General features: G+C 36.4%; 1 protein-coding gene across 3 annotated transcripts; it reads right to left on the bottom strand.

Annotated features, from left to right (window-relative positions):
- Nucleotides 1-2024: 2024 nt before the first annotated feature.
- LOC140880847 (protein root UVB sensitive 4) lies at nt 2025-6875 on the bottom strand. Of its 3 annotated transcripts, none has more exons than XM_073285671.1 (10): nt 6290-6875; nt 5509-5655; nt 4566-4712; nt 4323-4385; nt 4169-4245; nt 3869-3974; nt 3481-3583; nt 3242-3390; nt 3072-3137; nt 2025-2681 (listed from the first exon to the last, which is right to left on the bottom strand). In XM_073285671.1, exons 1-10 carry the CDS (start codon nt 6824-6826, stop codon nt 2448-2450), a joined length of 1629 nt encoding a protein of 542 aa, XP_073141772.1. In that variant the 5' UTR covers nt 6827-6875; the 3' UTR covers nt 2025-2447. The 3 variants fall into 3 exon arrangements, with proteins under 3 accessions (XP_073141772.1, XP_073141773.1, XP_073141774.1); XM_073285672.1 differs by having other exon boundaries at nt 4566-4598; XM_073285673.1 differs by lacking the exon at nt 3242-3390 and having other exon boundaries at nt 2486-2681.
- Nucleotides 6876-14822: the final 7947 nt, after the last annotated feature.

Genomic DNA, 14822 nt, shown 5'->3' with positions numbered 1-14822 from the left:
TTCTAAAAAAACGTTAAAAATTGTCTCTTCGCATTGCTTTGAGATGGTTATTAAAAATCGTTGGATCTTGGCCAAAGTTTTTGCCACGGAAAAAATTGCCGCACATTGCTACAATTGAATATAACTATAGGACAGTGGCCCGACTGTTTTTTAAAAAATTGTAGCAACTTTGGTAACGGTTTTTAAAAAATCGTCGACAAATATTGCTAAGGATTTTTCCAAAACATCCGACGTTTTAAGAAACTCATGGCAAAACTGGATACTTCATAGTCGACTGCACAAAACCTAAAAAAGATGACAAAGATCAATCGAGAGAGGAAAAAGGCCAATCGAGAGAAGGAGAAGATCCAAGGAAGAGAATAAGTTTTGCAAGAAGAAACATGAACACGAGTGTGCTGATAGTGACAGTGAATCCTCAAAATCACATTGTTCCACCAGTTCTAGTGAGGGTGGGAAGTGTCTCATGGCATATGATGATCAACCATCAACCAGTGCTCGGGTATTTGACTTTAGCTCTAATAACTTTACACGAGATAAGCTAATTGCTGCATGAAACGAAATGTTTGATGAGTACAACAGACTGTTCCTGTCATTCGAATAAGCTAAAGAAAAGCAAAATGAACTGTCAAACACATCGACTGAGTCTAGTTGGGAACAGTCAGTTGAGAAGATTAGTTTTGAGACATAAATTGCTAAGCTCAAGTCTGAGAATGATAAGATACAAGCTGAGAGTCAGATGTCAAAATAAGAGAATCTAAGTCTGACCGAGCTGATAAAAAAAATTAAAATAAGTCTTCAGTTTTAACAACTGAGATGCGAGAGCAAAAACCATTTGGAGACAAGAGTGGCCTCGGTTTTGGCAATAATGACTGCACGACAGAGTCAAATACTCATCCAAAACTAGACATGTGCAAAGAAAAATATTCATTTTTTAAAGTCTAGTATGTGATATGAACATGACCCCGGGTTGTGAATTCAAGTAGGAGGAGTGAGATTGACTGTGTACCAGAGGCAGAGAGTTCTAATGCAAAGCACGACTGGAGCCCTCTGCCGTTCAGTTGAGGTAGGCATGGCTCGATAAATGATCAACGTAGACAATATCACAACTCCAAACTTTTCATAAAAGATACAAACTATTCAAGAACCTGGGGAAAGTGAAACAACATATAGTTTCGAGCACATATAACATACGTCACTCAACTGCACCTGCACGAGCTCACACTTTATGGGATGCACACAATGGTCGATTAATTAAGGTAATCAATATAGCACATTATTAGAGAAGCACAACTGCGTACATATTTTAAAATTTTCCTCTTTGAAAAACGAATATGCAATATTTTTGAACTTTATGTTTCCATTTTAATAATTATTGATTACAAATTTTAAATTTCCTTATTATTTGTTAAATCTAGAAGAATTATTGCAGCCATGATTAAAAAAAATATTGATTCTTTAAACATTATTTTTATACTCACAACACGCATATTAAATTGAGCAAATATTATAATACGATTATATGATAACTAATAATGAAAATATTTATTATAATAAAATATAATTATATTATTATTAAAATCAAATAGATCAGTAATAAACAAATCTGAAAATAAATAAAACATGTACAAATTTTAATGCGTTAAATAGAGTTTTTTTGTTGTTGAAATAATGCGTAAAATAGAGTTATTTTAGTTACTTGAAAAATATATTTTATCTAAAAGCTTGATATATATTATAATTATTAAAAGATTTATTGACAAAAATAATTTTATAACCACGATATAGTAAAATATGCTCTCGTTTATGTAAGTTTTTTATCAAAACCGTCGGGCTTTGAATCTCCAACGGTTTTGAGAAACGTCGCCGCTTCTCTCAAACACTACCTTCATCTTTCTCAGCTAGAAAGCCAAACTTACTAGACACTTATACAACACATGCGGTGCAGGCAACAAATATCTTTGTCCCCCGACTAAGGTGGTGTTTAGAAATTCTTAAACAAAATTTTATAAAGAGAAGCTCAAAGAATCACTTTTTTTTAACAAATTTCAAAAACTACCTAAATCTCATTGATGTGCATCATCACTTTAGTTATAATCAAACATTTAGTAAACAACTAACCATTACTCCGGTTTATGAAGCAAGCTACACAAACAATAAAACTTAAAATTTTAGTTTGGATACGAACTTCCTAAAATTTGATGGCCTCTCTTCTCTTCTTCCGAGAAAAAAATCCCCTTCTTCGCTACCTTGGCTTCACTTCTTATATCGTCCTTGTTCGACAAAAATTCAAACAAAATGGCAAAGCTCTGGTGTAATCAACCTGGTCTTTATGACGATGAAACGTGTAGCCATGTCCGTGAAGCCAAACTCGAAACATTCGAGAATTGCAGAGGACTAAGCAGCACATCTAACAACAGCAGACCCGGACATTTTAGCCTCAACCAACTTCAGTCCGTGACAAAGCTATATCTTGCTTGCTCCTGTGTGCTCAAAAGGACATTTCTGCAAGCCCATCCCGCGCTTGACATATTTTCATTCAGCAAAGCAAGATTGTTTCGCGAAGATTTATTGCTTTCCTCCATCAATGTAAACCATTTCTCCATGACTGAATCTAAGGAATCACAAGCTTCAAATACGTTCTCCCAGTCGACCATGTTGAGGCCCTTTCGAATGTAACAAGCCTATGTATTACACGACCATAAACAATCATCATGCATAAGCCACTTCGTAGAATTTGTGGAGTTGAAAACAAATTATTAAAGTTTATTTTAACAATTGATGCAATTTTGATAACGTCAAAGTACAATATATTATATACAGTGAATTTCTCTATGCAACATAATATTCATATATGAAATCAATATGGTTTCTCAGTTTCTGTGTGGGTGTTTATTTTACAATGTTTCTCTTCAATGTTTTTTTTTGTTACTAACAGCATCAACAACAAAAGAGTGTCATACATTGTTTCGAACCGTACAATTTATTGATAGCGTCCAAACTTTTTGTCAAATCGATGAATCAGTGTTATCTACGTTCTTAATAAGGAAATTAATTTCTTGAGAAAGATTTACCTGTAATAAGCCCATGATAACATCTGAGGTTGCCGCACCTTCCCGAACACAAACAACAATTCCAAGCTGTAACCAAGTACATATGGTCGAGCATGAGAAGAAAAAAAACTTGTAGCAGTAGAATTGAAATCTAAAGAGTTCAGCATAGGTGCTTGTTTGTATGCACGTACGTCCCTTAATCTAAATCCGTGCTTGAGGCTTTCTATGTATATGAAGTAGAAATCATCATTGCTTAAAGATCTCATTGTAGTAATTGACAGCCTTGGTATTTTCCTCTTCACGTTCAAGCAACCAATTCTGATGGGTAGCATCTCCATGCCTAACCTAGAGCTTAGTTAGATATGCATATGTTCTAAGGACATTTAAATGGAGAAACTTGAAGATCTATATCATGGTAAAAAAAACTCACCACTGTTCCAAAAGAAACCAACGCCTTCCATTTTACTCACTTGGGCAGGAGAAGGAACATATCCTAGCTCAATCCATGTCTTTATTATCAACTCAAGCCTATCCTGTACATAAATGTATTACTTACGGCTTACCTGCTTTGTTGGCTTGATGCTCCGCATAATAAGAAAAAAGGGTAATTTTCCCTAATCTAAAACATGGATCGATGTGTTTAAATAAAAATGCATTACTGTAAAAGAAAAAGGGTAATTTTCCCTCATCTAAAACATGGATCAATGTGTTTAAATAAAAATACATCACCGTAAAAGATTTCGCATAAAGTAGAGTTTTGAGACTAAATAAACAACATTGATTGATTAAAAACTTATGCAATATAATAAAGAACCAACCTTAGTTAAAGTTTGCAAGTGCACATGTTTTAGACCTTGATAAATCCCAAAAAGGTCAACAGCGGAGAAGATCGGGTATGCAACAAATGGAAGAGCAGCCAACAATCTTCGCAACATAAAGAAGTTAAAAAGTACACGTCAAGTCTTAAATTAATCTTAGTAATCCTTTTATGATGAAAAATTATCTTAATTTACTGTACTTGCTTAAGCTCTAACCAACTATTACACAGTAATTAGTAATAACATTCAATGATATTTGAAACATAGATTTTCAAGAGAGTATCGGAAGAAACTAGAAACCTTTGATTGTTTTTGAATGTGATATTCAGAGTTGCCGCAAGCAAAAGACCTATATTATCAAAGCACACTGTTTGAATCTGAAACCCGGACCCCTGAATTAGATTTCATTGAATGGATAATTATTACATCAATTCAAATGGAATCCTGTGTCTACCTGGGATTTCGCAGAAACTTCGCCAAGATTGTCCGAAGATGCAAAGCTTCTATGCACAGCAGACTAACAACATAAAACATTATTTTATATATACTGAACTGGTTGCCTTTATATTAAGAAAAGAAACATTATTTGAAAATCAGATGTACAAAACTTACAGAACTAAAAAGGCTAAATGTCTAAATTATGTGAATCATATGCAGATGCTTCCATGGCGTAAAAGAATAGATATCTAAGACTTACACCAGTTGCAAGATGGCAAGCAAGGCTTATTTGCTTAGCAATGTTGGCCATTGTTGCAAGAAGCAGGAAATTGTCAGGAAAGATGGGAGTCAACAACTCAACTCCAATGCTCAAACTGAATAGCACAGAGGTTGTGAACCTAACTCTCTTCGTTTCAAATAAGAGAAGTCAGCAGTTTTGTTAAAGGATTTTACAAAAATCTAACTGCATAAACAAAATGATATTTCTTTCAGTATTTAGCAACTACACCCAATTCAATCAAGAAATACAGTTCAATAATATGTAATGCCCAAATACAGGACAGATGAGAATGAATTTATTAAATAATGGTCTCCTCACAATTTGGTTCATCATTTGTATAAAGCAAAAGTAGATATATGATAGAACCCCAAGAGTTCTATCTTGAAAGTACACGGTATAATGAAGATGAATCTCAGCAATATCAAAAATAACAATAATATTAAATCCAGTAAACTTGCAGAATAAGAAAGGAACAAAACAAATGACTCTCCTACTACTCCACTCAAGAGGGAAGATCCCTCTTGCCCTAGCAATGCTAGACTCACGTAACGACCAACAATCTGCCTCACTACATCTCTCCACTCCCCTTTTATCCCCCTGCACATGCATACACTCTACCCGTCTCTTCCCACATGTTTCTTGGGCCTTCTTTGATATACTTTCTGAACTTTTGGTCTATCTTGTTGGGCCTGTATTGTTGGCCCTCCCTCATCAGTGCTTGGGCCTATAAGTGTTTGTCCCGTAACAATATACAATAGTTTCCAGTGAAGCCCATAGTGCAAAATCTCTTGCAGTGACAGTGTGCTTGGGAGTTGGAGCATGACAAGTAATGAATCGACAACTACATCCATGATTCATCAGTATATGATGACCAAATATGAAAACTTATATTGCCACCTCTAAATGAGGGTAAGGACTGTACCTTCAGATTGGTATCAAAAGCAGAAGCAAGAGTAGCTGTGTAGATACACCTGCTCAGCCTCCCAAGTCCATCCTTCAAAACCCAATTTAAAGCAGCTGCTGATGGAAGAGAACGAGAATAACCAAAGCCAATTGCCCGAAACATTGCCTAATTTCAACCATTAACACACACAGGTACATATCATCCCATGCCACAGGTCATCTATCTCAGGATTATGCCAGCATAAAAACAAAAAATGCACTTGACCAAATCAAACACTTGTGTTAGTATCACATTATTCCATTGATTTTCTCTTCGCAAAACCATTCCAACCAACCACAAAAAAAAAGAAAAAGAATAATTTCAGAAACAATAGCAAGACCAATATTTTTGTCTAAAAAACTCAATAAAATCGAAATTTCGCCAGTCAAATCATACCAAAACTCAAGCCAATGTTTGACTGCAACAAGAGCCACTCAAAAAATTGCCCCGAATAATATTTAAAGTTCTAAAACTCCCAAGACTTGTACTTTACAGCAATTTATGCCAAGGGTTCTTAACTTGAACCTGGTTGCAAAGCTGGTATCCCAAGTGAACCCATACAATTAAACTCGACAATGTCAAATTCAAAATAAAATTTTTAGTTCAATCGCCCACAAAAGAACCAAGGAATTAACAACCTAATGCGGGAACTCAGAGCTCCTAAAAATTTCCATATTCATCCCATACTTTGAACTCTATCAAGAGAATTTCTAATCAGAAATTTCTGCAGGAAAAAACTCCAACATGACAAATTAAATACCTGTGTAGCAAGAACCTGAAGAGCAGAGCTGAACACTCTGTGCAAGAATTTCCATTTCACATATTCCAAATAGTTCTCACTCACTTCCCTCGGAAGAAAGAAATTCCTCACAGCAGACCAACAAAATCCACCCAATTTCCTAACCCCATCTTCGCAATCAATGAAAAAATCCCAAAAACGAAATCCATTTATCCCATTGTCAGAAACCAATTTCAGCTCCCTTCTATCCCAAACGTACCTTGAAACCGTTCCAGAGTGGCGAACCACAAAAGGGAAGCCGAAAGTTTCAGGAACTTCATCGTTTAGGCGGCAAGAATGGAACTTTTCATGAAAATCATGGCTGCAACTGAAGGAGGTTCTTGAAGAAATTTTTGGCAAGATAAAGGATTTAAAAGAGGTTTTTGGTATGGTGGGTTTGGTTATCTTGGGGCTGGGCATATTCAAGCTGTGCGATGGATTCCATTTGCAGTAATGGGGTAGCGAGTTTGGATATGCGTGAATTGTTGCTTCCATCGTGTGATTCTGTAAATGATTCATGTCTTACTTCCGGCAACCGGCAAAAGTTTAACGTGTGACGGCCGTGTCCCCTATGAAATAGTCCCAGGTTAACTAGCGTAATATTTATTTATCGAACAATCACAGTTAATAATTAAATAATTAAAGTAAACAACATGTTTAACATTTAGAATAAATGTGTGAATATATATATACCTAGCGTGATTTTCAGTATATATACCTTTTAGCGTTATAACTTATGTTTATTTTAAATGATGGAATTGGACAATGAGGCTGCATTTGGTAACCATGACAAAGTGGGATAGTGAGTTTTTATACAAAATAATCATTCAATTGGTATGATTTTTATTAAACCTAGCTAATGTTTTTTGAAAATAATAAACCCATATTAAATAGGTTAACTAAACTCATGCTCCACCCTACTATTAACAATCACATTCTCTATCCTACTCATTTATTCCAAGAATACCCCTTTGCCCTAACAAAAAATCAATCTAAAATCATGCCGTCTCCTTCTCTTCAAACGTTGATCGAGGAAAACCCACATTAGTTTGTATTCTCTGCACGGTTAATTGCATAAATGAGGTAAATCATGATCAAAACCTCGAAAACGTTTGGCATATGGCTCACAAAACGAATTTTGTTTGGATGTTTTATTTTCTTGGCAGTTGATAAAATTTCAGAAATTGGAGGAAGCTCGCTGTGTGGGTTTTTTTTATCTTGAAAACAATTTTTTGGGTTTTTTTATCTTGAAAACAACTTTTTGACTACATTCGTTTTTAATATTGTAGTAGGAACGAAAATTTGCAAGAAGATCTGCCTGAATCTTTCGCAAATATGTGTTTGCCATGTAATTTAGTTATCTCTTTGTTAAATAATTCGTTGTAATCCTATATGAATCTGTTATTTTTTTGGGTAAATAGAACGGAAATTAAGAGAACCGGATGAAGAACACTTCTTTGTTGAAATCTTCTTTTGAATACAGTCCTTTCTTCTCCGATCCGTGTCGCTAGTTCCAGGTGGATTTGAAGCCATAATCGTTCAAGTCACAAACAAAAGGATTCTGTTATGATCTTAAGTCCTAAGTCCGTGGTGTTTAAAGGGTGGTTTTGTAATGGGCTATAATATATTGGGCCAAACCCATTATGTAGTTAGGAAGAGAATTCTAGAAGGAGTGGCTTGGGAAAGGGGCAAGGGGAGTATAATAGGGGTTGGTTGCATAGAGTTAAGAAAAAGGGATGAATTTCCATTATGAGTTTTACTAGCTGAAGCTAGGGAAGAACGAAAGTTCTTGTACAGAGATTATTCTCTGGGTTTAATTCAGTATATTTTTATTCTATTTTCAATTATCTCTTCATATAAATTGAGTTCATAACATTGGTCCGACCTGCCGGATTTCGAGGAGCGTCGATTCAAGATGACCAGCACAGGAGCAAATGCGAAGTTTGAAGCTATGGAGCATTCGGTGAGGGGGTTGCAGAAGAGTATGTTGCAGGTGCAGGGTAGGCTAGATAGGATTGATCAAGCTATCGGAGGCCTTAGTGATCTAAGGGTGTTCATGGTACAGTGGATCAAGGATCACGGAAAATTCAGGATTGCAACAGATCAACAAGATAATATCAAGTGTCTGTTGGAGAAATCGGTGAATAGAAGTTCGGGGGATGAAACGAACCAACAAGGTGTAATCAAACCAGAGGAGAAGGTGAATCATGAGTTGCTCTGTCAAGAACAAGACTCGGAAGGAAGAGGGACTTACGAAGAAGTGCATTCTGACGCAATTGTTGTGATTGAGCAACCTGAAGAGTGGAACGATGCCCCAGGGGAGCTCTCAAAGGGCAAGCCGCCAAATGCTGAAGCACAGAAAAATTCGCCAGGAGAATACACAGAGATAACTGGATTGAAAGCAGAGGAGAAGCACACCAAAATTTGCAGGGAAAGGACTTTTAATTGGAGCGGGTGGGTGGACAGGAAGATCCCGTGGATGAGATGGGAACAAATTCAAGTTGAATTGATTCAAAGGTACAGTGGCCGCAAAGCCATGAATGATGGATACGTGAAGTTGATGAAGGGACGCACGAGAGTAGGGCTGCAAATCGTGAAGACTAAGACGTTGTCGGCGCAAGAGTGGACTCAAGAACAATGCATAGGTAAGGTGATTGATGGACCCGAAAAAACTGTGAGATTGGCAAGACATCAAAACCCGATTAAAGTCATCAATGTTGAGAAATTGGGTTTTGAATCTTTTGACGGTGAAGAAGCATTAAAAGAAGGGTTGTGCTATTATACTTATTTCTGTTTTGGGATTAGGTTAGATGGGAATGGGCTTGTTTACTACGGGCCCAATAGCTGCAGTATGGGTTGGGCTCAATCCTTGTTCGCTTTAAATTTGAGCGAGACAAGTCAATTCGCTAGACGCCACACCAAAGGGGAAGAAAGAAAAACTCTAGGGAGTCCTCGTTTCACCATAGGATGGAACTATAGCAACAGCGCGGCCACTGTGAGAAATAACAGAAGACTAGGGACAAGGAATTGGGAAAGCCTAACGGTTTTGCAAAAGGGAATTGAAGAGTATCCTCTTTATTTCTTCTATTTTGGTAATGAGTATTTTGAACTTGGTTTTGCGGTAGTTGTCTTCGATGTTGGGTGGGCAGTTGCTGAATTCAGAGAAGAGGTTGCTGATCTCAGCCTTGAGGCCAAGGCTGATTTTGTCAATACTGGGTCTTCGAACCTGTGCAGGATACGGTGGCACCCGGAGGAATTGAAGCCCGAGATAGGGAATACTAAAGCTACGGTGAGCTGTTTATGTCACGGAAGTGCTGGACAAACCTCATATCATGGCCACAATCGGTATTGGAGCGGAATTATAGGTGGCCCACGAACTGACTTTGCACAAAGGCTGGCCGAACAAATGTCCAAGGAGGATGAGGTAAAGGACTTCAGTGATGAAAATGCTGGAGATCTTGTGGGCCAAGGGGTTTCACCTGGGCTGAGCCAGAAAGTACCCAACGCTTCAACGCCTTCTAAATTGAAGTTTTATCGCGTCCGTTAAATGCCATAATTTTTCTAAAGTTTTCAATTCATGAGGTAATCGGCAGGGACTGGAGAAGACTATGGTTTCCCGATCGAAGGTGGGAAAAGGGTGCGACACAAGTAAGCGGTAGTGTGGACGAAAAATTGAGCTCTTCTTCTATCAAAACCAGAATTGACAGTGGAATGGAGGAGGGAACCTACAGCCCAACTACTGTGATGGGGCGAATCATTGGTGAAAGAAATTCAGTGGCTAATGCAACAATTAAAGTAATGAAATTTCTTGGTTATACTTTCCAAGGCCTATATACGACAGCTGGAAGCGACTTTGGAAATCAAAATGCTACTTGCTTATGGAAAATGTCAATGGACAGGGAATTAGTATTATCAATGAAGCCAACGACTAGAACTTCATGGAGTATCGATCTTCGGGATATGATTGGATGGACATTGTTATATTGGGCTTCATTCTTTGTCAAGGAAGGTGTTCAACTCATCACAGAAGCACTTCATAACTCCAGTCTTGAGGACAAGACTGTTTTTCAAGATGGTGGTATTGTTATGATCTTAAGTCCTAAGTCCGTGGTGTTTAAAGGGTGGTTTTGTAATGGGCTATAATATATTGGGCCAAACCCATTATGTAGTTAGGAAGAGAATTCTAAAAGGAGTGGCTTGGGAAAGGGGCAAGGGGAGTATAATAGGGGTTGGTTGCATAGAGTTAAGAAAAAGGGATGAATTTCCATTATGAGTTTTACTAGCTGAAGCTAGGGAAGAACGAAAGTTCTTGTACAGAGATTATTCTCTGGGTTTAATTCAGTATATTTTTATTCTATTTTCAATTATCTCTTCATATAAATTGAGTTCATAACAGATTCTGTGTTTTTTTTTTAAAGATAAAAAAAGGATTCTGTGTTATTGGTGAAGAAAAGGAAAAAAAAATATTTTAAGCGAGGGTATATTGGTCCATAATTTATTAACAACAAATATATGTCACTTTTAAAAATTACACCAAACTCAATATTATTTATCACACCTTTTGTATATCCTTCTTTATCCAACAACTAATCATTTCAGTTATTAATAATTCAATTATCTCATTACATGTACCAAACGTAGCCTGCTAGATTAAAATATGATTGTTAATATAATTTGATAGGATAGAGAGTGGTTATGGATAAATAATACTCATGTTTATTTGGATGAATTAATTTTGGGATTGAAATTATACTTAAGAACAAATTACGATTTCACCCTTTAGCTATCATAGTTCATAATAATCATATGTTCGGCAAAGAAGGGAAGAAAGAAGGTGGAAGATAAAAAGGAAGAACATAATTGATTTTTTTCATTTTCTCACTCCATAATATTTATAATCCCATTAAAAATCTAGGACTAAAAATCATCTCTCAATCCTATCATTAACAGGCCTAAAGATTTATACCATTTTTTAATTTTGCAAGTAAACATAGGATTATTTAGAATTATCTATGTTATCTTTCATTTATCAAGACAAGTAAACGCAGTCAAAAAAATTCTACATAATTGTATGATGTAACATATGAAAATATATATATATATATATATATATATATATATATACCAGGTAATACCAAAAAATCACTCATCCAATGATCCACATCTCAATACATATGCATAATTATTATTATAAAGTTGACATGACAAATCATGAGTTGTTAGATTTGATAAACACGAATTTTATAGCTTATTTGGCACTTTATTTTATCGTATTCGTGTTTATCTGACATTTATATTCCGAGTTTTGTGCATAAATCGTCATATTTTCTATGTTTGTAGGTTTGACTAAGATTTGAGAAGAACTGAATATTGAAAAAAAAGTCAAACAATTCAATGCCACGTTGGATTTTGGCCGGAGAACATGGAAAAATCTTAAGTCGCCAAGAGAATTGAAGGAAGGAAATAGCACGGACCCCGTGCACTTTCTGGAAAAGGGTCTGTGTACCATCGGCTTTTGAGATGTTCGTCACAGAAAAATGCACGGACCCCGTGCACCTTCTGGAAGAGGGTCCGTGTGGCTTCGTAAAAAGTTTGGGCTGGAATTTTTAATACACGGACCTAGGCACGGACCATGTCCGGGGTCCGTGTACACTGCAAATATGAAAAAAAAAAAATAATTCGTGCAGAATTTGGGATTTTTGGAATTCTGATTATTTTGGTCAATATTAGACATTATTTTGGACGAAAATAAAGGAGGTATAAAAGGGAATAAAGCCCTAATTGGAGAGCACTTTTGGAACTTCTGATTTTTGACTGATAGACTTTGGAGAGATTTTCGGGATTTGACGGCTGAGAGCTTGGAAGAGAAGAAACGCGCAACGCAAGCAAGATTCGGCACTATTGTTGAGAATTTTCTTTTCTTCTTTTTCTGTTTTATTTTATTATGAATTCAAACATGAAACTTTTGTTTGATTTTATTATTATGGAGTAGTCGTCTTTTGACTGGGGCCACAATAGGGCCAGACTATTGATTTTTGTTTATGGGACGGATTGATTGAATTTTGATTTATGGAATATTTATTGATTAATGTTTGTGCATAATTCTTGCGTTTAATCTGGTCAATTGATTGCATGTATGTCGTTCGATCTGGACTTGAAAAATAAAAGATTGAAATTAGCTTCAAAAATATTGATCAACACATGGTTAAACCGACTAGAAATAGTATTCGGTTTCAGTGTGCGATTTTAGGCGAAAGCTGAAATTCCATAACTCGTGCATGCGTTTTTGTTTAATTAAATTCAATTAGAAATAATTGGACTGTTAAATGAAAATAGGGTTATTAATTCTAGAAATAGATTAATAATTATTCTAGAGAATTTCGTCGTGAATATAAATGAGTTTTGTTTGATTAAATCCAATACGTGGCAATTATCGATGTCTGGTACCGTTGTGTGTTCCTGGTCATTTTCCTAAAATTTGAATCAGTCTTAAAGCTTTTTTGTTCATTTAATTTAATTTAAACTTTTGCTTTAGAATAATTTATTTTATTTTAATTAGTAGTTAATTTATAAAAATTCTTTATTTTAATTAGCCTAGATTAATTTGAATAGTCTATATCTTAGTATTTAAACTTTAGTCTCTGTGGGATCGACTCGGACTCTGTCCAACTATATTATAACTTGACCTAGTTCACTTGCTAGAATTTTTCCCAACCGAAATCGTCGGTCAAGTTTTTGGCGCCGTTGCCGGGGACTATTTGTTTACTATTAGGATTGATTATTTATTTGAGACTAGGTTTTTTTTTAATTTGTTTAATTTTTATTTAAGTTGTTGATTTGTGCACTTTAATTTTTTCAGGAGTATATCTCATGTTATATGAGCCGTGCTCGAGATTTTGAAGACCTCATACCGCTTGATTTGGAGATTGAAAGCACTCTTCGTCGTATACTTAGAGAACGAAGACAGCATAACTTAGCCCTTAATTTTGAATCTGAAGAGGAGTTAGAAGATATGGCTGAAGAAGAGAACAACCGCACTCTGATGGACCTTCATAGACCATTAGTTGGAGGATATGGATCCAGCATTGTTCGCCCTGCGGTTCAAGAGAACACTTTTGAACTTAAACCAGCCATCATCCAGATGATACAGATGCAAGTCAGATTTGGAGGGGCGCCTTTTGAGGATCCGAACGCTCATCTGGAGCAATTCTTGTCAATATGTGACACCTTCAAATTTAATGGAGTGACTTCTGATGCTGTTTGGCTGAGGTTATTTCCGTTTTCACTACAAGGAGAAGCGATTGAGTGGCTTCGAGATTTGCGAGAGGGATCGATTACTACCTGGGATGGTCTGGTTGAAGTGTTCATGTAGTAACCCAGATTCCATTTTAAGATAATAATATGTTAAACATGATTAAGGGTTAGTAATTAACTGATTCCGAAGTTTAAATTGGGTTTTTGATTTTGGGCCGGATCGGAAGCTCCGAACCCAGATCAGAAGCTCCGATCCTAGCCACTTCGGAACCTCATCGGAAGCACCGAGATCAAAAGCTCTGATCCTGGAACGGACTTCCGATCTCCAGCTGCCAGCAATGCTCGATGACTCAGCCGCGAGTTTTGACAAGTGTTGAACGTAGAGCAGATCGGAAGCTCCGATCGCCCGATCAGAAGTTCCGATCCCGACGTGTCACACATGCACGCAGTGAGTTGGATCGGAAGCTCCGATCTTGAAATCGGAAGTTCCGATCCAGGCCGGGAATTTTGCCTATAAATAGGGCTTCTCAGATTCATTTCTTAATACGAATTCCCGAGTTTCTTTCTTCAGTTATATAGTGTGAGATATACACTTGAGGGCCCTATCGGTTATAATAGAGGTTCTGGAATAACTAGGGGTGTTCATGGTTTGGTTAACCGCCCGAACCGAGCCGAAACCGAAAATTCGGTTTGAACCGAAAACCGAACCAAATTTTTGGTTCAGTTTTCGATTTTCGGATTTTTGGATTTTTGGTTTTTGGTTCGGTTCGGTTTTTTTCGGTCGGTTCACCGAACTGAACCGAAAACCGATTTTTTTGATTTTTTAATTATTTTTTAATATTTTAATTAATATTTTAATTTGTTTTTATTAATAAATAAATATAAAATAAATAAAATAATTTAAAAATATATAAATTTGGTTAAACCGAAAACCGAACCGAAAAACCAAAAAATTTCGGTTTTTAACCGAACCGAACCGTTAAATTTGGTTCGGTTTTCGGTTCGGATTTTCGGTGAATTTTGGTTCGGTTAACCGAAATTTCGGTTCGGTTCGGTTCGGACCGAATGAACACCCCTAGGAATAACCAAGGTGTGGTTATAGTCATCCGGGACTAGCGACTCCAAAGGGCTAACTACGGACGAAGGTATGGTCCGGGAATCTATTTAAGTTTTGGGAGTACTTATTAGCTTAGTTAAGGCTTATAAAATTTATGTAGTGATACAGTGAACTTTTGAATATAGGCTTGGAACCTAGGATCCT

This window comes from Henckelia pumila, chromosome 2, assembly GCF_033568475.1.
Source record: "Henckelia pumila isolate YLH828 chromosome 2, ASM3356847v2, whole genome shotgun sequence".
NCBI lineage: Eukaryota > Viridiplantae > Streptophyta > Magnoliopsida > Lamiales > Gesneriaceae > Henckelia > Henckelia pumila.
The sequence above is the reverse complement of the archived record's forward strand: the minus strand, read 5'-3'. Positions and strand labels throughout refer to the sequence as shown.